At 56.2% G+C, this 26,026-nt stretch overlaps 2 protein-coding genes and 1 non-coding gene across 4 annotated transcripts in view; 1 reads left to right on the top strand and 2 right to left on the bottom strand.

The window, feature by feature from the left end:
* Nucleotides 1-5,993: 5,993 nt before the first annotated feature.
* Nucleotides 5,994-24,296, bottom strand: PLXDC1 (plexin domain containing 1). The gene is made up of 14 exons (XM_062629818.1): nt 24,168-24,296; nt 23,053-23,177; nt 21,132-21,275; nt 20,986-21,055; nt 19,791-19,913; nt 19,553-19,671; nt 18,312-18,411; nt 16,685-16,780; nt 14,098-14,179; nt 11,823-11,883; nt 10,857-10,992; nt 9,345-9,380; nt 8,106-8,266; nt 5,994-7,010 (listed from the first exon to the last, which is right to left on the bottom strand). The coding sequence occupies exons 1-14, from the start codon at nt 24,220-24,222 to the stop codon at nt 6,891-6,893; spliced, it is 1,428 nt and encodes a 475-aa protein (XP_062485802.1). The 5' UTR covers nt 24,223-24,296; the 3' UTR covers nt 5,994-6,890.
* The window catches only part of PPP1R1B (protein phosphatase 1 regulatory inhibitor subunit 1B), a 155,452-nt gene continuing 152,504 nt past the window's right edge, over nt 23,079-26,026 (top strand). For both annotated transcript variants that reach the window (XM_062629822.1, XM_062629824.1), the window contains exon 1: nt 23,079-23,082. The gene's annotated coding sequence lies outside the window, so the exon portion shown is untranslated. The remainder of the gene's footprint in view (nt 23,083-26,026) is intronic.
* Nucleotides 24,946-25,017, bottom strand: TRNAC-GCA (transfer RNA cysteine (anticodon GCA)). Its single transcript has one exon. It is a non-coding gene; the product is annotated as a tRNA-Cys (tRNA).

A 26,026-nucleotide genomic window follows, 5' to 3' on the forward strand; every position in this document is an offset into this window, starting at 1 on the left:
CCCCTTCCTGCAGCTGGGTTGTGCCTCTGTTAACCCTTCACTCCTCCTCCTCATCCCCACCCCTGTTTCCTGGTCTGTGCCTCTGTTCCATCACAAGAGAGTTGCATTCCAGGAATGCCGGGATAAAGGATTTCAGACGTGTTCATTTATGCCCGGACCAATGTTTCCAGTGGTTCCCCCACTGCTTGGGGAAAGAATATAATAAAATGGGGCACGTATGGAACATTCTGCTACAGCTTTCTGGAGCCTGACAGCGGTTTAAGGGTTTCCTGTGTCCAAACTCACATCCAAACATGTTTAATGTGCAGTGATGGACCTACATTTAACTCCATAGTGATGGGCATAATGAAGGACCACAGCAGCACCACTGCGTTCTGCAGTTTAATTGCATTCCGGGGTAAAAGTATTATCTCCTGTTTGGTTTAAATTGGTTGAATGAGTCACGGTTGATTTCTTCTCCCATTTGAGGCTCTAATCTCGTCGCTGTTTGTAAACTGGTTTGAGCTGACAGGATGAAAGCTAATAAGGGAAATATACAATTGAGTTGCTCTAAACTCGGGTGATGGTTCTGTTGGAGCGCTAACGGCTTATTCTATGCAGGAGGGGCTTTGCCTTGTGTACCTAATTTATCCTTGCCCTGCCTACACCAAACGTGTGAGCATCATGATGTAACCGGTAAAAATACCAGCTCTGTCTCTGGTGCTCTGCTCCTGCTGGGGACAGAAACAGCGGCAGTGGGCATGAGCCTGTTGGGCACCTAAACCCCATAGGAGGCTCGGAGGTAAATGTGCTGTGTGTGAGCATGTCATTAAACCATAGACTCACAGAGTGCTTTGTGTTGAAGGGACCTTAAGGTCATTCAGTTCTAATCCTCTGCCACGGGCAGGGACCCCTTCCATAGAGCAGCTTGCTCCAAGCCCCTGTGTCCAACCTGGCCTTGAGCACTGCCAGGGATGGGGCAGCCACAGCTTCTCTGGGCACCCTGTGCCAGCGCCTCAGCACCCTCACAGGGAAGAAGAGCTTCTGCCTAAGACTTCAAAGTCATTTTAGTGTGTGTAAGAGATGGAAACCACCAGCTCCTGGGATGGATGTGCCTGATACTTGCAGTCACCTTAGCAAGTGATTCCAGCCTGCACTGAACACCCCTTTCCCCCCAAGCCTCTGTAAGTATCTCACAAATCCCAGCCCATTTACAATTTGTTTGTGACAAAGGAAGTTATTCCCATCCTTCCTTCCCAAGGGAAGCAACACAAAGACATTTAATATACAACCAAGTGAGGAGTTGAGGAGCCCTCATTCCCTGCTCCCAATTGCGACCAAAGCTTCATTCCCCAGCCCTTGTCAAATGCAGCTTCAAAGCTGTGCATCTATTTGAGGTTTTATTCCACCACCCACGGGCCCTTTTGTAGAGCAATCTGCTCCCTGCTTGTTCACCATGCTCTCCACTCCGGGTCTGCATCCTGTTGGAGCTGAGGTTACCTGGCCAGGGCACAAACCCGTGTTCATTTGTGTAATGGATCAGGTATTTCCCCCTTTCCCCTGTTTCTGGAAGAGGGTTTGAAAACCATTTGGGATGAAACCTGTTTGCTGAGAGCTGGCTATTTATATTTCTGCTTATTTATATATTATAGGGTATTTGCTTATATATGTATGTGTATATATATATAAATGGAATATATATATACAGTTCCTAATTATGTATCTGCTACTTTTCTGCTGGAAAAAAATAGAACAAGGCATTGGGGTAGTTGAATTCTGTTCTGAGGCTGGAATTAACTCTTAGCTGTCCCTATTGTGGTTGTTTCCAGCCTGGAAAAGAATTCTGGGGAAGAGGGGATGGGCAGGGTGTGAGGGGCTTGGGAAGGTCAATGGGGAAATGGGAAGAAGCAGATACATTGCCCCTTTTTCCACTACTGCAGCACAGTTGTAGCCAGCAGGGACAAAGTTCTGCTTCGAAAAGGAAGGATTTAGCTCCTCGAGGAGCATCAAGGCCAAGAATGGGAGCTATAGATGCTATGGAACAGCCCCAGGCTGGGGAGTGGAAACAGCCCCAGGTGCAACATGGTGTGTTCCTGTTCACACATCACAGCCAAGCAGCTGGGATACCAGGAGCTGCTTTTATGACAGCTCTGTCCCCTGTGCACATCATCCTCTCTCAGTGTGTCTCTAATGATCTTTTCTCTTGTAGGGGGTGTGAAGCAGGACCCAACTGCTCCAGTTTTGGTGCCAGCTTGGCTATTTCTACGTGACACAGCAGTTTGCAGAGGAAGAGCATGGAATATGGGTAAGTCCTTGTTCTGGCTGTGCCCTTAGCAGCTACTCTGGGTGTAACACACAGGAGCAGTGCTGTCAAAGCTCCCACAGAAATCAATCTATCGATGGCACAAAAGCCATTCCCTACAGTTCATCATCTCCTTTCATCACTGCATCGTGCTAATTTGTTCACACTTTTCATGTACAGTAGCAAAGGAAGCCCAAACACAGAGGTGCTCCCCAGAGCTTCCAGGTAATGACCCTGAAAGTGCTTCAGGGTTTTAACTACTGTCAAAACCAGGCCAAGCAAATTATAGCCTTGATTCAAACCCCAATTACACTCGTTTTTATCCCAGCTATGTCCTGGGAACACCTCCTGATAATGATGTCTTACTGCTCAGGCAGCAGAGGACGTCTTCAAAACCCTTTGTGTTCTCATAGCATCCATTAAGAGAATACAAGAGGAAAATCACTCCTAGAAGTTCACATAACCAGAGCAGTCATCTTTTGCATGGTTTATTTTGAAAACAAAGCAGTCCAAAAGGGAGATTTTTCTTGTTTAATAATAAGATTGTATTCCATGCAGCTACTCCATAGTAAATACCTTGCATTAAAAGACAGTTAAAGTGCCTTTAGTCCCTCGAAATAGTCCAGCTGTGCTGTAAATTCAAGTATGTGGAAAATAGGCCTTTAGTTATTAAGGGAATATGTTTTGATCAGGGTCCTGCTCCCACTGATGTCAAAAATGGGGGGGTGGGGGTGTTTAGCCTCCCTTCCATAGGAGCAGACCCCACCTCACGCTGGTCTCTGACAAGCCCTGTGCTGTGTTTGCCCACTTGCTGAGTGGCCAAGGGGCAGCTTCTTGATGGCATTTTCTGCCTTATGCCCAATGACACACTCAGCACTTGCAGGGTGCTTGGAGAGACAAACGAGGAGCCACAGCACTTGGTTGTGGTTTGCATCTTTAACCAGCTGAGCACTGGGCTGAGCACAGCCAGCAGCCCGTATGAGAGCTCTAACTTAGGTCGATATGCACACATATGTTACGCAGGCTGAAGCAAGCCCAAACCCAACCCAGAGGGAAACCCCAGGATGTGGCTAGAGAAGCCCCAAGATTCAAAGCAAAATCCAACTCTTTTTATGTTGTAGTCCCCATCATCCTGTTCTTGCTCCAGCACTCCAGACTAGCAAGATTAACCAGCATCTTGAAGTCAGAGTTTGACAGGCAGGACAGGGATATTGATCCTGATGCTTTTGACTTGGTGCAGCCAGCATTGTACTTGCAGCCAGCCTCTTCTCTTCAACCTTAGAGGAGCACCTCTTGATGGCAAAGGCATTTTTCTCTTTCTTCTAGGCATTGGCAACGTTACCATTGGGGTTTCCTGAATTTAAGAGACAACCTCTTCTCTTCCACTCTCCCAGATGTGAACTTCAAGTGCCCAGAGTTAGACCTCACATCAAAAGGCAGGACAGAATATGTTACCCTCCTTGAGACACAGAATGTAAGCGCCTTGCTTCTCCAGGCTGGGCACTGAGAGATGCTGGTTGGCTCCAAACCTTCAGCTCAGAGCACGACTATGGGCAGAAACGTCTCTATCTACTCTACCCCAAGATCTTAGAGATGATGAATTGGAGCTGTTAATGCTCTACTTGACAGTACCCTGAACTATCTTCTTCAGTGGAAGAGACAGCAAACATCTGGTGCATGGCTGCAGAACAGCCTGCTTTGGTTTCTTTCTTTCCTTAAAGGAAAAAGAACCATTTGAAACGGTCTTTTTCCCTCCAGGCACTCAGAACTTGGCCTCTCCCCTCAATGCAGGTGTTTCCCATATCTCAGCCATTGCTGTGCAAGGCACTTGGATGTTGTTGTTCTCCACCTGAGCACCTGATCCTCTTCTGAATCCTTCCAAGACCCTGGCTGCAGTAATGCCCCAGTGGTTTACACAGCTTTATACATTATTTAAAGTCTGTTTTCTTTCAAATTCCCAGCATTTCAGAACCCTTGGATATTACCCAGCATTTCCAGGGCTTGTGGATGAGGAGGAGTACCCCAAATCTTCCTGTTCCTATGTGTGCATGGTCAGAAAAATAAGCAAACCAAGGCCATTATTTGAAAAGAGTTAAATCCAGAGCAAATTCCTTACCAGCTCAAAATCATTTCAAAGGAGATCAGATCCTGGACATAAACTAGATGAAAGCATCCCTTTGAATTCTTTCTCCTCCAAGGATACAGGGGGAAAGGCAACCTTCCAGCTGAAAGCTTCATTTGGGCATAAAGTTTCTCTTCAAACTATGTCTAAAGAGGGACTTTGTCTGGGCTAGTACAACTCGGCACGACTCTGACTTAGCCAGTTAGAGCATCTTGGTGCCTTTATGCCATAAGATGAGCCATATCTCCCTAGTGGCTATGTAGGAGATAGTAGAATCTGGGTGTAAATGCCACAAAGCATCCCTATTTGTCTTGAATGGCTATAGGAGTCAGCAGATGAGAAGGAAAACACAAACTAGACAGCCCCTGCCTTTGGCAGCATCCCCCACCAATGGCAGCTGGACCAGGCAGGGGAGGAAATTTGCACCAAACCCATGATTATCAGAATAAATAAATGAGGATCAAGAGAAAATGAATTAAAAAAGGGGGAAAAGGCCCCATACACCCAACACCTTTGTTGGGGGGAGGAAACTTTTACCTTCCACTGGACTTTGGCCTCCTTTGTTTTTAACAGGAGCTTTCCTCAGTTTAGAGCCCAAGCTCTGTCTGTGGAAGCAGGGGGGAGTATGTATAACCTTTAGTCTTAGTATAGCCTTAGTGTGGAATTCGATGGCACAGAAGGAGTAGGAAACCCTGAGAGGTCTCGTGTCTGAGCCCTTCGCTAGGGTCAGAGGCTGGAATCATTCTGTGCACAAACCCAGACCAGGGACCTATGGCAGGCAAAATAAACCAGTAGAAGCAATCCACTGCCTCCAGAAGGCTCTGAACCCAGGATATTCGATGGGGTGAAGCCACCAGCGTGTGCCTTCACTCCTTATTTCTGTGCCGTGCCCACGGAGGCGTTTGGATTCCCTGCAGGACTGAGCCTGTGGGAGGACTCTGTTTCACTCGTGCGCTGTCCCCATCCTCCTCCACCACATCCCACTCTGTTCCTGCCGGATTAGTGGCCACAGCTCCAGGGTGTGTTCTGAAGGAATCCAAGCTGTCTGCAATCACACTGTCTGCTTTAGGGCAAGGGTTATCATTAGGGAAATAGCAAACTAATGAGATGCCAGAAAGTGCTTCAGAGCCATTGGCTCACAAACATCCTGAAGGGGAGTCCTCTGCAGGGTTTTGCTGTTAAGACAGAGCAGGTTTCTCTTTCTCCCAGGCAAGGGGTAGAAGCTGTTGCTTTGAAAGGAGGGGAAGGCAGGGAGTTGAAGGCTGCAGGCTTCTCAGCTGCAAAGACAAAGCTAAATGTTGCCTGCCACAAAAGGAGGGGGGAGAGGAGAAAGGGATGGAGATGGGAGAGAAGAGAAAGGGATGGAGACCGGAGAGAAGAGAAAGGGATGGAGATGGGAGAGAGGAGAATGGGATGGAGATGGGAGAGAGGAGAATGGGATGGAGATGGGAGAGAGGAGAAAGGGATGGAGATGGGAGAGAGGAGAAAGGGATGGAGATGGGAGAGAGGAGAAAGGGATGGAGAGGGGAGAGAGGAGAAAGGGATGGAGAGGGGAGAGAGGAGAAGACAAAGGGATGGAGATGGGAGAGAAAAGAAGAGAAAGGGGTGGAGATGGGAGAGAAGAGAAAAGGATGGAGAGGGGAGAGAGGAGAAAGGGATGGAGATGGGGGAGAAGAGAAAGGGATGGAGAGGGGAGAGAGGAGAAGACAAAGGGATGGAGATGGGAGAGAAAAGAAGAGAAAGGGGTGGAGATGGGAGAGAAGAGAAAAGGATGGAGAGGGGAGAGAGGAGAAAGGGATGGAGATGGGGGAGAAGAGAAAGGGATGGAGATGGGAGACAAGAGACAGGAATGGAGATTTGAGAGAAGAGACAAGGATGGAGATAGGAGAGAGGAGAAAGGGATGAAGATGGGAGAGGGTTGGTGAGCCCTGGGAGCCAGCCTTAACCTCTCCTGGGCCACCACCAGCACCTCTCCAGCCTCTCCATGGAGATGAGCGAATCAGCCCAGCTTTCCTGAGTGCAGGCAGCAAAAAGCATCGGGTTTGCTGTCCCCAAAAGCTTCCTGCTTGAGGCAACCCCATGTTTTGCCCATAACAAGATTTCTTCCCCCTTTGCTGCCCCTGTAAGGCTCCCGGTGGAGGAGGGAAGAGGTCAGCCAACACAGCGGGGAAAAACCCAGCCACAAACCCTAAACCCCACTGTGAGCTGAAGAGCTGAGTGCACTTCTTTCCACCCCGCATCCAGGGCTACAGCCAGTCCAATGTCCACAGCCAACTGCCATCCCTGCAGGCTCTGCTATCCCGTGAGGAATCCAGGTAAATCCAGCCCCACATCACCCCGCCTCACTCTTCAAATGCTCCATTGGGTCTTTTTTTGCCTCTACTCGCTCTTTCTTTTCCAAGAGGGGAAAGACTTTGCAATAGGATAACAGAAGACTCCAACACTTGAGACATGGGAGGTTTGAGGTGCAGGGGGGGGAAGAAACGCTCAGCACTGTTCTGCTTCCACAAAGCCCTCCTTCTCCTGGCTGGCTGGTTCCACCTCGGAGTACGTTGCGTGGTTGCTGTGATTTCGGAACTTCATGGCAGGCCAGTGATGTGGCCTTCGCTGGGGACAGAAACAAAGAGCCATCAGAAGCTATGGCAGAGCCCTTCACGCCAAGCCCGCAGGGAAGTTGGAGTCTTGGTCCTGAAACAAGAACGGTCTTTGTGGAAGTAATAAATGCTAACAAATACCTTCGTGCTTAACCCCGTTCATCCCAACACATCCATCTCGCTGAGCTGACCCACTGCTAAGGTTAAAATGGGGCAGGAAATGGAAGCTTGAAGTGAAACCTCGCATCAGCCTCAGAACAAGGATGCGCTGTGCCAGGGGTGGCAGCCGAGCACGGCCACCCCACACAAGCCAGCTTTGTGTGTCCTCTATCAGCAGAGCAGGGATGACTGCATTGCCCCATCCCAGCCGGGTGCAGGTGAATGCATCCAACACTGCCAAGTGCTGCTAGACTGGTAGAGGCCACGTAGCTCAATTCCCTTGCAAACAGGGCACATGGAGCAAAGCCAAGTGCTCAAGGAAAAAGCCAGGGAGCGATAAGGAAAGGCTGAGGGTTCAGTGTTGCTCACTCCCTCCGCAGCAGCTCCTACGCCAGGATTCAGCCCACTTCTGCCTGCCTTGGGATCCTGCAGCAAGCGGTCTTCTGGCTTTAAACAGCAGATGGAGACGGTTGGACCCCCATCATTGTGTGAATTAAAACCTTCTCTTTAGAGCCTTCACACCACCACTTACACAGTAGCTGATGGCGTGCCACCTAGCAGTAAAACCTGACAATTTTAGTCCCCAGAATCCAGCTGGGTGACTCAAAAGGCAGCGAGCTCAAGCATGTCGTGGCTCCAAGCGAGCCCTCCGACTGCGTGTCGACGGCTCCTGCAAGCAGGTGGAAGAGGGGAACGTCACATGGGGGAAAAGAAAAGGCAATGTGTGAAAGAGAGCATGTGAAAGGGAGCAAAATAACACCGTGTGGGAGGGGAGAGCCTAAGTTTAAAACATCATCAGCTGGAGGTTGGGAGATTAGCTCTGACTGTAGGACCACGAAAAGAAACCCAGTCTGGACTCCATCAACGCTCCTCTTTGCTCTCCTGTAGAAGGTTGGGATTTGGGGTGATAGCAGAGGGAACCAGGCGAGGGATCAGGTTCTGCACTCACCTCAATGAAGAAGAGGGCAGCGGTGGACGTGGGGTGGCTGTTGATGTAAATGCCAGCGAGGATGATGACTGCGATGAGCAGCACGGCCAGGACGATCCCCACGATGGTGCCGGTGTGGATCGGGGCGCTGGCTTGCTTGGAAGGAAGGCTGCTTCCCAGCCCTGCAAGAAAGGGGTCACTTCAGTCTGGAACTGTGCCGGGACCTCGGGGGAAAAAGGAAGGGAAAGGCAAGGGAAGAGCTTTCAGAGCTCTGCACGTAAGACTGAGCACCTCAACCAGCTCCTGCCTGGCTCAACGAGAGGGGAGGAGGCACCAAAGGGCTGTCCGGGCTCCAGCATCCCTTCCAGAGGATACAGGGGGCTGGTTTGAAGGCAGATTAAACCAGCACCATGCAGAACCCCATCTCCAATCCGTATGCTTTATAGATTGGCTGCTCACTCTGCTGGAAAGCCATTAGCCATATGCTGAGCTGTGCCTCCCTTGCCCTCGGTCCTCAGCTATGAATATACAAAAGAGGATGGAGGTGGCACTTCTGAACAGTGCCATTGCCACCATTTGGGGAGCAGTTTGGCTGCAACTGGGAAGCTGAAGCATTCCAAGGGCCCCGTGCCTGCAAAGGAGCCCATCCTGCGCCCAGTTTAACTTCCCTAAGCTGCTTCCAGGTGAGCGGAATGGGCTCGGGGTTTGCACAGACCACAGTGCTTGCAAACCTGACATCGGGTGAAGAGGGCTCAGATCCTTCCCATACTCTGGAATAAGTCAGAGCCTTAGGGCAACAGTTTGGTTCCCTGCCCTTGGGGCCGATGAACAGACTTTGAGTGAGAAAGGATTCATTGGAACAGGGATGAAAAAGGCAGAGCTGGGCTGAAGGACACTTCATATTTGGACTTTACGCTGCTCTTTGGCACAGCTGAAGAAATTCAAAAGGAAAAAGGACTTTGTCTGTGCAAAAACTGCAGGGAAAGGGAATTACGTGGAAAGAGAAAACTCATCATCTTCGTTTGCACAGCAGGACTAAGCGGGAGAAGCAGACAAACAGCAGCAGGGTAAAAGAGATTTGGCCTGACTCTCACTTTCCACTCTCTGCCATGGTACTAATCAGGGTAAGGACAAGAGGAGCCTTATCTTGACTCCATCCTCTCCGCTCCAGCTGCCCACCCTTTCCACCCTGCAGCTCCCGGTGGATTTGATTTCACTTGGAACGCCTGGGAGCAGGCAGGGGGAGGATGAAGGCCTTACCTTCACTGCCTGCGTACTGAGTGAGCTTCGTGTCATCTGAAAGAACAAAACACAGGCAAATAAAGTTAGGAGGCACCGAGGACGTTCTGCAGCTTCCCACCCGCTCCCACTATGGTGTTTGCAGCAATGAGTTGCTAATACAGGATCCCAGCCTGGTTTGGGTTGGAAGGGACCTTAAAGCTCCTCCAGTTCCAGGGACCCCTTCCACTGGAGCAGCTTGCTCCAAGCCCCTGTGTCCAACCTGGCCTTGAACACTGCCAGGGATGGGGCAGCCACAGCTTCTCTGGGCACCCTGTGCCAGCGCCTCAGCACCCTCACAGGAAAATTAAGGCTTCTTTATAGCAAGTTCTCAGTCATGGTGCCCATACAGCCCGACTAAATCAATGGGATGGTGTTACATTATAGATGTCTTCCGTGGAGGCCCAAAATCCAATCCCATTTTCAATCTCATTCTGGAAGAACTGGGATATCTCACACAAGGCATCGCATCTTGACGGGCTCCACATCAGCACCCTCACGTGTCCAGCTGGAATCTCACTGCTTGGCTTCCACGCTGACACATGGCCCATCCACAAACACCCCCATGAGCGGCTCCAGCGAGATGGGGAGGAGGATGCATGGGGTGGCTCCATCCTCGTCCTCTCTGCTTCCTTGGCGGTGCGTCTCCAGATGAAGCTCGCTGCCTGATGCAGCTGGATGAGTGTTTGCTTCCAAGAGCACAAATGAGCTCCATGCCTGGCTCTGTCCCAGAAAAGCCTCTTGTTCTTCTTCCAAGAACCGGCGATGAGTTGGGAAATCATCTCAGCCCTGGTGTCGTGCTCCCCCCTTCCCTTTAATTGCTCCTTTCAAAGTCAGCTCTGTCAGCACGGGCTCCGTTCACCCACCCAGCTCCTTCCCATTGCTGAAGGACAATTAGGAGTGCTCCTTTCTATTCATTCTAATTAGCAGTTTGCTTTAGGGACTATTAAGCAGGCAAATGGAAGCGATACCTGCCGCTAGGATCCGAGGAGCCAGCCCTGTGTTAATAGGATTATCAAGCTTTAGACCATGGGTGTCTCGAGGGACACTCAGGGCCTTGTGTGGAGCTTTCCTTGCGCTGGAATCAACACCATTCCCAAGCAGAGGGCAATCACAACCCTGTGTTATTGCCACTCTGATTGTCCTGGCAGCCCTGAGCCACCAGCTAAGACCAAGCACATTAAAAGCAGGAGCCCTATATACTGTATTAACCCCTGCTATGATGCTGGGGTTCTCCCCACCAGGTACCAGCTGCTTGTGGACATTCTTGAACACCCAAACCAGCTGCAATGCAACTGTAAGACTCTCCCCACAGATGGGTTTCCTCTCCTCCTTTGCCACATCACCCCTCTCACCTTCTCCTTCCCATTGCCTCCTGTACTCTCCCCAACCCTTGTGCTTCAAAACCTGCTTGCTCTTGGATTTAACTGGATAAGAATGGGCTCTGGAGTGGGGTAAGCATCAGGGAGGCGGTACCCACGTGCTGGTCCCTACCTTCTGTAGTGAGGCTGTCAATGAAGAGCGAGGACGTGGAGGTGGTGATGTCCTCATCCAGCGGGGAGGAAGAGCTCTCAGGAGGTGCTGAGTAGTGCTCACCGGCTGCTAAATCCTCACAGGTCTTCTCCTCAGCCTGGGAAGGAAACAGACAGGAGCCACTTTTGCCCTTGCTCTCCTCCAGCAGGAGCATCAGTGGGCACCGGACTCCGCTTCCCAGGCTTGGGACTACCGAGCCCGAGGGCTTCCAACACTGGAGTGGAAGCAGAGGATGTGGTCCAGAAGTATGGAGGGGGCTGACCTAGGGGTTAGAGGAGGAAAAGGTTGGGAACTGGTTAAGCAGGCCAAGGTCTGACCTTCTTGCATCACTGGGTGACCTTACATAGGTCCTGTGACCCCCTTTCCCCTCACTCAAGCCTCTCGGTTAAGAGGGAACAAAGCTGGGTTTTCAGAGGGAGGAGAAAGAAAGAAAAGCAACCCAAAGCAGAACCAGATGTTTCCTTAGAGCTGATCTTTCCGAGACAAAGAAACTGGTTCATCCAGCGTGGAGATAATTGGAGAGCAAAGAAAGTCACAAGGATTAATTCCTTCATGCTCGAGAGTGAGTAAGAGTCATGCTTCAGAAGGTGAAGAAAAACACATCCCAGAGCACTCCGACTGCACCACTTGGTAACTTAAGGAGGTCTCTGCACCTCTGCTGAATACCCAGCACCAGGGAAGCAAGACAGCAGCAAAGCAAACCCTGTGTGAGATGGACCAGCTTTTACCCGTTCCCATACAGACACCCAAGTGGATCGGTGGTCCTGCTCTAACGGGAAAGGGGTATCTAAAGGGATGCTCAGCCTATTCCAGGTGTGGGTTAAGTGGAGCCGAGTGTGACTTTTAGGGGATGTGGCCATTGGTTTTGCTGCAGATCAGCATCATCCCTAGCAGAGGACCTAAAAGTGACTCTTGCCCCAGCCTCACCTTCTGCCCGCAGCCATAGGAGAGCCACTCCTCACGGTATCGGTCAAAGCCACTGGAACATCTGTGGGCAAGAGCAGAATTAACCTGGGCCAGAGGAATTCGAGGGACACGGCAATGTTAAAGCTCCTTTGCCTGCTGGGGGGGCACTGGTAGGGATTCCCAAGCCGCCCAAGAGTCCCAAATGCTGCCCTGATGGGTGTTCAGACAAATAACAGAGGGCTGGAAAGAGGAGATACAGGTTGACATGGGGATGTTGTATCTCCTAATACAGCTGCGCTGGAAGGACCCCAATGTTCCTCTTCATGGAGGAGGAAAAGGGTCAGCACCGCTTCTCCAAGGGGAACAGAGAAGCAGAGAACTGGGAAAAATATATGGCCTGACTTGGGCTTTCCATTCCCTGGACCCTGCCGTGATCTCCACGAGGGTTTTGTGGGGTTTTTCCAGCACCATCTGCACAGGAAAAACACATTAAAGGAATTATAAATGAGCTCAGGAAAACACCAGCTCGAGAAATCCCTACAGAAAGAGAGGGAATGGAGGAGCACTCTGACCTTTGGGAGGTCTCTGGGGACACCAAGCCGTGAATCAGGGGTTCAGAGCTCACGCAAGCACTGATTTACCCAACGACCAAGCACGAAAAGGAGGAGAAACCACAAAAACCCCACTCCAGGTCCTGCTGAGTCGCTGGGATCTTTGCTTAAGGTGCTGTTCCGGTGACAGTTATGGGCTCAGCAAAAGCAAAAGCACAAACCCCACTGTCCAGAGGTGAGGTACGGGGTTAACGCTGGGGTTAAATCACTGCATTCACTCCCTGGAAGCCACCCGACCCATTTCCCATTGGGAAAGATCATGTTGGCTTTGCAAAGCCAACCTGGTTGAAAGCCAGCAAGAGAGCAGCAGGCTTGCTCCAGCTCGCCATGTGTCCTGGCCGTGTGTAACCTCAGCTCCTCGGGATGGAGCTGCCAACACGCAGTTACGGCTGTGGGAAGCGTGGCCTTTAGCCAGCACAGGCAAGCATCTGGAGAGGGGCTTTGGACAAGGGCCTGTAGGGACAGGCCAAGGGGAATGGCTTTAACCTGCCCGAGGGGAGACTGAGATGAGCTCTTAGGCAGAAGCTCTTCCCTGTGAGGGTGCTGAGGCGCTGGCACAGGGTGCCCAGAGAAGCTGTGGCTGCCCCATCCCTGGCAGTGTTCAAGGCCAGGTTGGACACAGGGGCTTGGAGCAAGCTGCTCCAGTGGAAGGGGTCCCTGCCCGTGGCAGGGGTTGGAGCTGGATGAGCTTTAAGGTCCTTTCCAACCCAAACCAGGCTGGGATTCTATGAAACATGAGCAACAGTGACTTCGGTTTTGGAAGCTGGGGTTTGCAAACACCATGACTTTGGAATAAGCAGGATAGCAAAGCTCTGGAACCCTGAGGTTTCGGCCCAAACAAGACCCAGACTGAGCCACTGACCAACCCCAGGTTTGGTTTTGCTACAAAAGCCACATCTGCTTTCACACATCTCAGCTGCAAGAGCATCCCCTTCTCTGATCTGAAGGGCTACAGCAGGGGGGAACCACACTGAACCACACTGCCCTTGCAGGAGGTGGCTGGGGAAGGGGCCCAGCCTCTGAGCCTCCCTGGTTGATCCTGTGCTGCCTGTGAGGATCTGTGTTACTGGGTCCCCTCCCCTGCCACGAGCTCCAAATACAGATTTCAGCAGAATCTCATTAAACTCCTGCTCCCCATCACGCTGAAGGAGAGCACGGAGCAGGGATGCTGCATGGCAGGGCCAGCCTCATCCCTGCATCCTCTGTGCACCCCTAAACCAGCAGCAATAGCCCTCCCCTTGCTATGTCTCATCCCCAACAGGGAGAACACGGGAAGCATCCCCCTCTCTGTGACCTACCTGAGGCTGGAGCACATCCCAGCCTCCCTGCCCTGCACTTCAGGCTCAAATCACAGCCTAAAGCAGGACAAGTTTCCTCCCATTTAAACTTGCTGATTCACATCAGAAATGTGAATCTTGCTTCTGGTCCCAGCTTGTTCCAGCTGCTGCACTGAGACGGCAGGACCGAAAGCCCCAGGGTTGGGAAATGTCTCCTTTCAATGGCTTGTAACTGGAGACCAGCTCACAGCATCACCTGGGCTGTGAGCCTGAGAGCAGCCCCAGAAAGCACCAGAGAAAGGAAAAGAGTAATAAAAGCCCATGAGCCAAACCCGGAGCTGTGCTTGCACTCCCAGCTATAGGAACGTGAGCAAGAGAAGAGGTGGGGAGGAAACCCATCGCTGGTACCTCTGCAGGACGTGGCACCAGCTGCAGTTGAAGGTCAGCTCCGAGCTCACACACATTTCACAGCTCTGATGCTGGAGACAGGCTGTAAAAGAGAGAGGAGACACAGTGACCCAGCAGCATCTGCACGGGCACCATCCAGTGACACAGCAGCATCTGCACAGGCACCATCCAGTGACACAGCAGCATCTGCACGGGCACCATCCAGTGACACAGCAGCATCTGAACGGGCACCATCCAGTGACCCAGCAGCATCTGCACGGGCACCATCCAGTGACACAGCAGCATCTGCACGGGCACCATCCAGTGACCCAGCAGCATCTACACGGGCACCATCCAGTGACACAGCAGCATCTGCACGGGCACCATCCAGTGACCCAGCAGCATCTGCACCATCCAGTGACCCAGCAGCATCTGCACGGGCACCATCCAGTGACACAGCAGCATCTGCACAGGAGCATCCACTGTGTGCTGGTGCTGTGGGCAGACCCAAAGCATCAGCAGGTGAGTCTCTAACCCAGCCTCTCTGCTATGGGCCTGCAGACACCTCTCTAGCAGGATGAGCTCCCAGTCCATCTGCAAACCTCTTCCCATCCTGTTTAGCTGGGAGGTAAATCACATCTGGGACTTACAGCACTTCTATTGCACACAGGGTGTTGAGCAGAAGGAAGGGAGCGATACAGACAGTTTAACCCTCTGTTGCTGTGTCCATAGTACGTAGCTCTGCAAGAATACCTCCATCTGCAGAGGCTGACCTGCTTGGAGAGTCCAACCCTGGCTGGAAAAGGTGGTCTGTCACGAAAAGCCACAGAAACCGATGGTTTCCATGCCCCACACCTGCCCTCCTGCCCCGAATGAGCCTAAACATGAAGCCCCCAGGAGAAGAAGAGGCCTCCAGCTCCCCCCAGTCCTGTGGCTCCTCTGGAGATGCTGCTCTCAGCATCCCTGCCTGCTGGGGAAGACGAAAGAGCAGGGTTTAAGGAGAAGAAATAGGGTTATTGCTGGGTGCTTATTTATGATGTGCTCTGCGGTGACCCTGCTGCTGCTGACACTGTCACCCAATGCCCTAGGGAGGCCGTTCCCATCCATAACCCCGGGATCTCCGGACACATTCCCTCCCTGCTCTGTATCCATGGGCTTCGTGACGACTCGCACGTGTCCTTGGATCCCAGCACTAGAAATGGGGCTGCATCCCGAGATATTCCATCTGTGTGTGGAGGCATCCAGAACTGCTCATAGGCAGACCTGAAGTGAACCGGTGTCCAGCGGGATGAGCTGCAGCTTGTGGAGCAAAGGGAAGGAGGTCTGCAGGATGGGCAGCTGGGAAGAGCAGGGAAGAAGGAACTAAAGGCCTAGGGTGAAAGGGGATCCATTGATGAGCAGCAAGAGCCATCAACCCCACATGAGGCATGGTGCTGGCAGTGGCATGGAGCGTGGCCTGGGACCATGGTGCTTGGCACCACGGCTCTCATCGCTTAGCTGAGGAGTGCTGAGCAGTAGGGAAGGGAAATTGCCTTCAGACCCCTCCTTTCCCAGCTTTTCCCATGCCCGCTGGGCTTTGCTGCATCCCAGGCTCCCATCGTGGCTCCGGAGCAGGCAGCCCGGCACACACATGGGATATGGAGATCAACCCAAACAGGGCTGTAGGCACGAGATGGCAGGGGTTGGAACTGGATGATCTTAAGGTCCTTTCCAGCCCAAACCATTCTCTGTTCAGTGACAGCCACTCAGAGACCTTCAGGATAAGTGGGCGACCCTGGTTGATGCTCACCCTCCCTCCATAGCTCCCAGCCATCGCTTGGTGGGTGACAGCCACACAACCCCGGTACCCACTGAACCTGCCTCCTCCAGCCCTTGGCTCCACACAGGAGGCTGCTGTAGCTGATGGGTGAAACCATGGGAGGAGAACACCCTTCAGGGCACCACCCCAGCCGCATCGTCCCATCGCTGCGGTCCCCAAGTGTTCCCAGGGCCCCATTGCCCCATCACTGCGGTCCCCAAGTGTTCCCAGGGCCCCATTGCCCCATCACTGCGGTCCCCAAGTGTTCCCAGGGCCCCATTGCCCCATCACTGCGGTCCCCAAGTGTTCCCAGGGCCCCATTGCCCCATCACTGCAGTCCCCAAGTGTTCCTAGGGTCCCGTTGCCCCATCACTGTGGTACCCAAGCATCCCCAGGGCCCCGTTGCCCCATCACTGTGGTCCCCAAGCATCCCCAGGGCCCCATTGCCCCATCACTGTGGTACCCAAGCATCCCCAGGGCCCCACTGCCCCATCACTGCGGTCCCCAAGTGTTCCCAGGGCCCCATTGCCCCATCACTGCAGTCCCCAAGCATCCCCAGGGCCCCACTGCCCCATCACTGAGGTCCCCAGGTGTTCCTAGGGTCCCGTTGCCCCATCACTGTGGTCCCCAAGCATCTCCAGGGCCCCGTTGCCCCATCGCTGTGGTCCCCAAGCATCTCCAGGGCCCCGTTGCCCCATCACTGTGGTCCCCAAGCATCCCCAGGGCCCCGCTGTCCCATCACTGTGGTCCCCAAGCATCCCCAGGGCCCCATTGCCCCATCGCTGCGGTCCCCAAGCGTGCCTGACTCACTGGGCAGGGGGGTGAACTCCACAGCTGACAGGTTGCTGATCTTGCTGGTGTCCAGCTCCACGCGATGGTACTCGTAGATGGTCCGGCGGCGGGACTCTGAAACACGGAGCCTCGGCTATAGATGGGGCACGAACCCCCCCTCAGCACCCTTCTCCATCCTGCAAAGGGGGGTCCCCTGCTGCTGCTGCCTCCCAGTTGGAAAGCAAAGGTGGCCCCAGGTCTTGGGGTTGTTCCTGTGGGAGAGGAGAGTGCATGGAGGCTGCAGGGAATCACGGAACAGTTTGGGTTGGAAGCGACCTTCATCCTCCATCCCGTCTGCAATGAGCAGGGGCATTTCCAACCAGGGAGCGATGCAGGATGCGCTGCGGGGCAGAGGGATGTCGGGACACAGAGCTCCCCATCCCTGTTTGCTGGGAGGAGCTTGGAGCTCGCTGTGCCCCTGTCCCTGAGCAGAGGTGGCCGTGGTCCAGGCCAGCATCGCTCTAAACAAACACATTTCTCCTCAGTGACTCATGGGGCTGTGAACCAACCCCTGCTGCAGCCGCTTCCCCACAGCCTCCTCCTTCCCCGTTTCCTTCTCTTTCCCCATCATCCTGGGCCTGGAATGGTCTCCCACGTTCCTCTTCTCCCTGATCTGGATTCACGTGGTGACACCAGCCAAGATGCTGCTCTGGCATCACGCTTCCATGGGAGGGGAATGAAAAGAGCCCAAGGGATGAGCAGGACAGAGCATTGGCCCCTCCTCTCCTTCCCTTCAAGCCTCGTTTCTTCACCTCAGGAGCTGGTTTTGACCCCAGTTCTTGCACTTCTTCTCCCCTCACCCCTTAGGGCAGGCAGGAGGTACCACAAGCCACGGGGATGGAGGCACATCCATCCCGGCTGAGGTTCACTGCTGTAAGGGGGTGATGAATGAGGAGCACGTGGAGCTCCATAAATAGCAGGGGAAAGCGACAGCAGCAGGAGGCTGGGGCTGGAAGAGCCTCTTTGGGGAGCTCAGCCCATGCCTGCAGCTCACGTGTGGAATAAGCACGTGCATGAAGCCCTCTTGCCTGCAGCACCTGGCCAAAGCTGACAGTGCTAATGGGCCACAGTGGTCTTGGCCATGGAGAGATGGACCCAAATACTGATGGACTCCAAAGAGAAATGGACCCAAAGAGAGATGGACCCCAAAGAGAGATGGACCTAAAGAGAAATGGACCCAAAGAGAGATGGACCCCAAAGAGAAATGGACCCAAAGAGAAATGGACCCCAAAGAGAAATGGACCCAAAGAGAAATGGACCCCAAAGAGAGATGGACCCAAAGAGAAATGGACCCCAAAGAGAGATGGACCCAAAGAGAGATGGACCCCAAAGAGAGATGGACCCCAAAGAGAGATGGACTTCAAAGAGCGATGCACCAGGGGATGTGGGACATGAGGGGTGTCCATGCAGCCGAGCCCCACACATCTCCTCACACTCCTTGCTCCGCACCATGAAGCCAAGCAGTGCATCCTCCTGAAGTGCCCCAAGGGGAGGACATCCCATGTCTCCTTCCCCAGCTGTGATCCCAGGGGAACTGCGGCATCCCTGCGGGATCCACTGCTTCCCTGCCCCAATCTCCCCCGGTTCCCCCAGCCCAGTGACCCACCAGGCACATCAGGAGATGGGTTGAGGACCATGAAGGCATCGGAGAGGCCAGCTTTCACGGGGTGCTGGGTGGCACTGATCTGCAGGACCGGCACGGGGACCTGCAGCCAGGGAGAGAGGACGTGATGGAGGTGATGGGGGTGATGGACGTGATGGGGGTGATGGGGGTGATGGACGTGATGGGGGTGATGGGGGTGATGGGGGTGATGGACGTGATGGATGTGATGGACGTGATGGACGTGATGGGGGTGATGGGGGTGATGGACGTGATGGATGTGATGGACGTGATGGATGTGATGGAGATGATGGAAGTGATGGAGGTGATGGAGGTGATGGGGGTGATGGACGTGATGGACGTGGTGGAGGTGATGGACGTGATGGAGGTGATGGACGTGGTGGACGTGATGGACGTGATGGACGTGATGGAGTTGATGGACGTGATGGACGTGATGGACGTGATGGACGTGATGGACGTGATGAGGGTGATGGATGTGATGGACGTGATGGACGTGTGGATGTGATGGAGGTGATGGACGTGATGGACGTGATGGACGTGTGGACGTGATGGAGGTGATGGACGTGATGGACGTGATGGACGTGGTGGACGTGGTGGACGTGATGGACGTGATGGAGATGATGGAGGTGATGGAGGTGATGGAGGTGATGGGGGTGATGGATGTGATGGACGTGATGGACGTGTGGACGTGATGGAGGTGATGGAGGTGATGGACGTGATGGACGTGATGGACGTGTGGACGTGATGGAGGTGATGGAGGTGATGGACGTGATGGACGTGTGGACGTGATGGACGTGATGGATGTGATGGACGTGATGGACGTGAGGGAGGTGAGGGACGTGATGTAGGTGAGGGACGTGATGGACGTGATGGAGGTGATGGAGGTGATGGACGTGATGGACGTGATGGACGTGTGGACGTGATGGAGGTGATGGACGTGATGGACGTGATGGAGGTGATGGGGGTGATGGACGTGATGGACGTGATGGACGTGATGGACATGATGGAGGTGACGGACGTGATGGACGTGATGGAGGTGATGGACGTGATGGAGGTGATGGACATGATGGAGGTGATGGACGTGATGGACGTGATGGACCCTGCTCCCTGTGCTGCTGCAGATGTCTCTGGTGCTTTGGTGGCACCGGGAATGCCCAGCCCCGGTGTGTAGATGGTTACAACAGGGCCCCTCCTGCTGTGCCTTCCCCAGCAGAAGCACCTCTCACCTCCTTGTACCCAAAGACGATCCTGCCGGTGCTGTGCAGCGCTGCCTGGAAGGTGAAGCTCCCCATCTCCTCCTTCCCCTGAAGATAGACCTTGTCCCACTGCACCACGAACGCCGTCCCTGCAGGAGACACCAGAGCGCATCAACCCCTTCCCCTCTGCTTGCTCCCGTTCCGTGAGGACGGAGCAGGAAGCCGGGATGCTCCGGCAGCCGCTCCGGGTGGCCGGAGCCGGACTCACCGTTATCCATGTACTGGACGGTGGAATTGCGGGAGAAGCTGGGGTTGAAGTTGGCCATGAGGGGAGCCACGTACTGCGTGGCCGTGAGCATCCGGTGGATGACGTCCCCCATGAAGATGAAGCCTGAGCAAGCAGAGGAGGGTGAAGAGCGCCCGTCCCCTCCTTCCTTCCCTCCTCTGACCCCCACCTCCCTGCCCTGCCTCCTGCAGCATCTCCCCTGCATCCCCGCATCTGCTGGTACCAGCAGCAGGGCTGGGGTTACACTTGGGGTGCAGGGAGAGAGCTCAAAGGGCTCTCAAGGGCTCAGGGTTGGACTGGATGATCTCCAGTGGTTCCTTCCAGCCCTATTGATTGTGTAAGGCTGGAGCCAGCCTCAGAGCCACATCCTCGCACTATGGGAATGACAATGGAACATGGGCAACCCATCGCATCCCACCCCATTACATTGACCCCATTGCATCCCACCCCATTCCATTGACCCCATTGCATCCCACCCCATCCCATTGACCCCATTGCATCCCACCCCATTCCACTGACCCCATTGCACCCCACCCCATCCCATTGACCCCATTGCATACCACCCCATCCCATTGACCCCATCGCATCCCACCCCATTCCATTGACCCCATCACATCTCACCCCATCCTATTGACTCCATCGCATCCCACCCCATCCCATTGACCCCATTGCATCCCACCCCATCCCATTGACCCCATTGCACACCACCCCATTCCATTGACCCCACTGCATTACACCCCATCCCATTGACCCCATCGCATCCCACCCCATCCCACTGACCCCATCACATCCCACCCCATCCCATTGACCCCATCGCATCCCACCCCATCCCACTGACCCCATCACATCCCACCCCATCCCATTGACCCCATCACATCCCACCCCATCCCATTCACCCCATCATATCCCACCCCATCCCATTGACCCCATCGCATCCCACCCCATCCCATTGACCCCATCGCATCCCACCCCATCCCATTGACCCCATCACATCCCACCCCATCCCATTGACCCCATTGCATCCCACCCCATCCCATTGACCCCATCACATCCCACCCCATCCCATTCACCCCATCATATCCCACCCCATCCCATTGACCCCATCGCATCCCACCCCATCCCATTGACCCCATCGCATCCCACCCCATCCCATTGACCCCACCCCATCCCAACTCACCACCCGTCGCTATCGTGACCTGCCGCAGGAGGTGGCCATAGAAAGGGAAGTCGAAGGAGAGGACGATTCTCTATGGGAGGGAGATGGGGTGAAAGCCCGTCCCCCAGGATGTGGGCTGGGGTGCAATGGGATGGGTCGGGGCTCACCGATGCCTGTCGGTGCGTGTTGGAGAGGATCCCGTGGATCTTCACTTGGCTCCTGTTGGCCGTGGCCAAGTCGACCCACAGCCCCCTCAGACGAGCATCGCTCGGCCCGTAGACCCGCGACACGTAGTAGCTGTGGTTGTCCTCCTGCGGCGACAAGGAACGGTGGTACCCGGCTGGCTCCATGGAGACCCCCAGGCAGGGCTCAGGGACCCCATCTCAGCCACCAACCGGCACCCAAAGCCCCGTGTGAAGCCTGCGAAGGGCTCTGAGCAGGAGGAGAAGGTGCAGAGAACACCATGGGACAGCTGAGAGCAGGGGCCGGTTGGCAGGAGGGAGCCGTGACTCAGAGAGACCTCAGTGGAGCAGATGCAGCCTTCCCGGGATGAAAACATCCTGCTCCCGAGCCAGGGCTGGGAATTACATACGGGAAGTGAAGCCAACAAGTGAGGATGGGGAAACCCAGAGGAAAGGGAGAGCAGCAGAGCGGGAGCGAGGGGCTGAGCATGGGGACACGGGGCTGCATCCCCGCAGCGTGGGATGGGACACGGCTCCATGTGAGCGGTCAGACCCCTCCTCGCTATTCCCAGGATCCCAGACCCCCTTCCCAAGCAATCCAGAGCATGGAGCATGCAGCAAGAGCCGTCTCCAACCAGCCAGGGACCTGCTGGAGGATGCACATCCCCAGCCAGACCCCAGCATCTCTCCCTAGGGACCTGTTCCCCATGTGGGGCCGTGCCAGAGGCAGGGAATGGCCCATCGGCCCAGGATTCAGTGGGTAAAAATGAGGCAGTAAAGCCCTGTGTTATTCCCAAGAGAGCAATTACAGCCCCTTCCTGCTCCCAGGCCTTCCCAATGTATTCCAAAGAGTCAAGGGCTGGGATTGCGGAGGAGCTGACTCACTTGGGTGTCCTCATCCATCACCTTGCTTTGGATACAGCAGGAATGGAGAGAGGAGAGGGTCTGGACACACCAGTGAGTGGGGCAGTGCTTTGGGCAGGACTTGGGGATGCCCGGTAGCACATCCCCCTTCGTCCTTCATCATGCCAACATTCCAAACCTGGAATACTTTGGGAAGCCCCTCTGGGCTGCCACCCTCCTTCCATGGGCCGGACGCAGCGAGATGCAGCAATGCCCCTGAGCTGGCCCATGGCCCTGATGCAGAGGCTCCAAGTGTCCCATCGCTCCCACCCTGCGGCTCCGTTGCTGGGTTTGGGCTGCTTGGGTTTTGCCTTTAAACGCTTCCACATCAGCGACTTTGCTGGTTTCTGGCCCCTCTCCATCCCTGCTGCTCCCGAGCTGGGGCTCCAGGACCAGCCCCAGCCCTTTCTCCCCTCCACACCAGGCCACGGAGGCACCAATCCCATTGAATCCATGAGTGGCAAAAGCACCAGGACAAGTCCATGAGGAGCCAACCTCTGCCGCGCATCCAGAGCCCGGTTCCCTGCGATCCCATGAGCCCATCCCATCGGGATCAGCGCCAGGCAAACCCCCTCGGTTTCGAGGGACACAAATAACCAGGAGCTAATTGAGGGCGGGTAATTAGGCAGGGCTGGGATGGGGGAGCCAGGGCTGATATCCCAGGAGGGGCCGCTGCAGCAGCGCAAGCTCCTGCATCCCAAACCCATCAGCTTCCAGCACCCCTCGAGCCCCATGGCAGCATCCCCCTGCACATGTGGCAAGTGGAGCATCTCCAGCTCCTCGGGGTGGGAAGGGATGACCACAGGGCTCGGGGTGATGCCCAGGGCACCTCCTCACTGGGCTCTAATTACCCTCCTGGATCCAGCCCCATGCATTAGATCCAAGCCAACATCTCCCTGCCCAGCCTGGAAATAGCTCCCAGCGGTCAGGCTGGATCCTGCCTTGGGGGGGGGACCAGATTCCCTCTTCCCAAGGGTGGATCCCGCTGGGGGGGGGCACTCACCACGATCCGTGTTTCATTGGCAGGCAGCGTGTCGATGGCCAAGCTGCCCCCCACCAGGTCCTGGCTGATGTGGGTCCCCTCGCTCCCTGGGCCTTCACCCATCGCTGGGCTCCCAGGGGGGTGTCCTGGAGGACGGGGGGGGGGGGTGGGAGCACAGGGATGGGTTATCAGGGTCCCACAATGGGATCAACACCCTCCCCCCACAGCAAGGCAGCTTCTGCTTGGGTGACACGAGTTTGGGGGGGTCTCAGCCCCCCATCGCTGCAATGATGGAGGCAAAGGGAAGGGCTCCCTGGGTGAGGGATGGGTGCAGGGATGGGTGATGGACACCCATGGCCGTGGGAGGACAGCTGCCGTGGGGGGGGGGTGGTGTAAGGACACCCCACAGCTCATTCACACCCACACGAGGGGGGCTGGAGCTGGGGAAGATGCAGCTTCAACCACCAGCACCAGTGGCCGTGGTCCAGGGCCACCCATCCCCAAACCCGGGCTGCAATGGGGTCTCCGGACCCGGAGCATCCATGTCCTAAAGAAACACCTCCTTTGTGTCCCCCCCTGCCCGGCTCCAGCCCCAGGGAGATGGAAAACATGGAATTGGGGGGGGGGGGGATGGATGTGAACAAGCCATTTGGGACCAGACCTGCAGAGATCCATGGCGCTTCCCTGCTGCTCCCGATGGAGCCAGGACACCCGGGGGGGGCTGCTCCATCACCCCTGGGACAGGGTCCCCCCCCTTTTCCCCATAGGGAGCTCCTTGCTGCCTGAGGAGCTCGGAGCCATCCCATGGGGCTGGGTTCTATCCCCAGCTCCTCTGGGAGGGGAAACTGAGGCAAGGGGTGGGGGGGCAGCCGGCAGCCCCCGGGATGGCCCCCGGGTAGGGAAAGGGCGCTCAGTGCTGGGGGCTCCCCATGGGAGCACTGAGGGGGACCCAGCCTTTGCCGATGCTGGGGGCTCAGGGGGACCCCACAGAGGCTCCAGTGTTGTCCCCCCCCAAATCTGCACCCACAGCCACGAGGGGGGGGGGGTCCCCACCAGTGGGGCTACAGCCCCCCCCCCCCCCCAGCCCCATCGCTGCACCCCCCCTCGGGTCCCTCGCCCCCTCCGCAGCCCCCTACCTGCGCCCAGCGCCGCGCGGAGCAGGCAGAGCAGGATCAGGCCCCCCCAGCGCATGGTGCTGGGGGGCGGCGGGGCCCCCCCTCGGGCCGGCGCTGCTGGGGGGGGGTGTGGGGGGGGTGGGGGGGGTGTCAGCGCCCCGCCATCAACCGGGACCCGCGGGAGCCGCGCACCCGGAGCGGAGCGGGAGAGGAGCGGGGGGGGGGGGGGGGGGAAGCAGGGGGTGGGGCCGGGGGTGGGGCTGGGGGCGGGGCTGGAGGGGGCATGGGGGGGATCCCGGGGTGTGAGGGGGGGGTTCCGGGGTTGGGGAGCCCCGGAGCGGGGACGGGATCCAAGGAGCGGAGCGGGGATCCCGGAGGGGGGAACCCGGCCCCGGTCCGAGCACGGCTGCGGACCCCCCCCCCCCCCCGGCCCCGTCTCCATCCCCTCCCTTGGGGGGGGGGGGGGGGCAGCAGCGCAGCAGGGGGTCCCACAGCCCCGTCCCTACTGCGGGTGTGGGGGGGGTCCAAAATGGGGGTCCCGAGTGCCGCGGGGTGGGGGGGTCCCAAGGTGGGGGTCCGGGGATGGGGGATCCTTGGGGGGGAGGGTGTGGGGGCGGGCACTGTGGGGGTCGCTACCGAATTGGCTCCGTCTTCCTGCAAGGGGAAGCGACCCCCCCGCTGGGGCCACCCGAGGCTGCGGGCAGCAGGAGGCGATCCCCCCACACACACCTGGTTGAGGTGGGTGCTGGGGGGCAAATAAAGGGGACGGGGAAAAGGAGCCCCCCCAGATAGCAAAAAGAGGGGGCACCCGGATTTGAACCGGGGACCTCTTGATCTGCAGTCAAATGCTCTACCACTGAGCTATACCCCCGCCGCAATCACTGCGCGCTCACTCGCGCTGCAGCAGCGCTGCCTCCATTGTGTACCCCCGCCCCATGGACACCCCCTTGTGCACCCCACTGAGCACCCATGACCCACAGGCTACCCCGTGCCCCCCCGTTTCACCTGCACACACACACACACACCCCCTCCCATTTGCACAGCAGGGGTTGGAGGATGCAGCCCCCCAGACTCATCGGTTCAGGGAGGGGGACACGGGACATGGCATCATCACCCCCCAAACCCATCCGCACAGAGCAGGATGGAGCCAGCGCAGGGCCTGCCTGTGTGTGCACTGCAGGGACTTGGGGGGGCTGCGGGACCCCCGGGGGTTGGGGGGGGGGGCAGAGGCACCATGTGGGGCTTCCGTGGGGCTGGGGGGGTGGGGGGGGAATTGGAGCCGGAGACAGCAGCGTTGTGGGGAGCAGCCAGCGGGGGGCGGATGAGGGGAGCGATTGCCCCATGGAGCCGGGTCAATATTTGCTGCCGGAGCCGCTGAACAAACAGAGAGCGAGCGGCGGCAGCGCCCGGGGCACGATCTGGGGGACAAAGAAGGTTTGGGGCCCCCCCAGTGCGAGAGGCCGCGGTGGTTCCCCAGCCCCCTGCCCGGGATGTCCCCTCGCCCCCGTCCGTGCCCCATCGGCCTCCCCCCGTCCTCTTTACATGGGGAAACTGAGGCACGAATCAAAGCCCAAGTGGGGGGGTCACCTCCATCCCCACATCCCTGCAGCGCCAAGGAGGGGACACCGCAGTGCCCCTGCCCCGGGGACAAACCAGGGCAGCGATGGCATCGCTGCAGGAGCTAGCCCTGGGCTGCTCTTCCCCGCCTCAAAGTGTATTGGAGAGGTCGGCGGGTGCCCCCCCCCCCGCGTGTTTGGGACCACACTGTCTGTTGGGGTGCTCGGGGGGGGGGGCCATTAGCGGGTTTGCCCAGCGCCAGCGCAGCTCAGCCGGGTGATAAGGGCCCGGCCACGCAAACACCTCGTTAGTGAACCCATTAG

Source organism: Pezoporus occidentalis, unplaced genomic scaffold (genome assembly GCF_034315485.1).
Source record: "Pezoporus occidentalis ecotype Australia unplaced genomic scaffold, CSIRO_AGI_Poc_V1 ctg341, whole genome shotgun sequence".
Classification (NCBI taxonomy): Eukaryota; Metazoa; Chordata; class Aves; order Psittaciformes; family Psittacidae; genus Pezoporus; species Pezoporus occidentalis.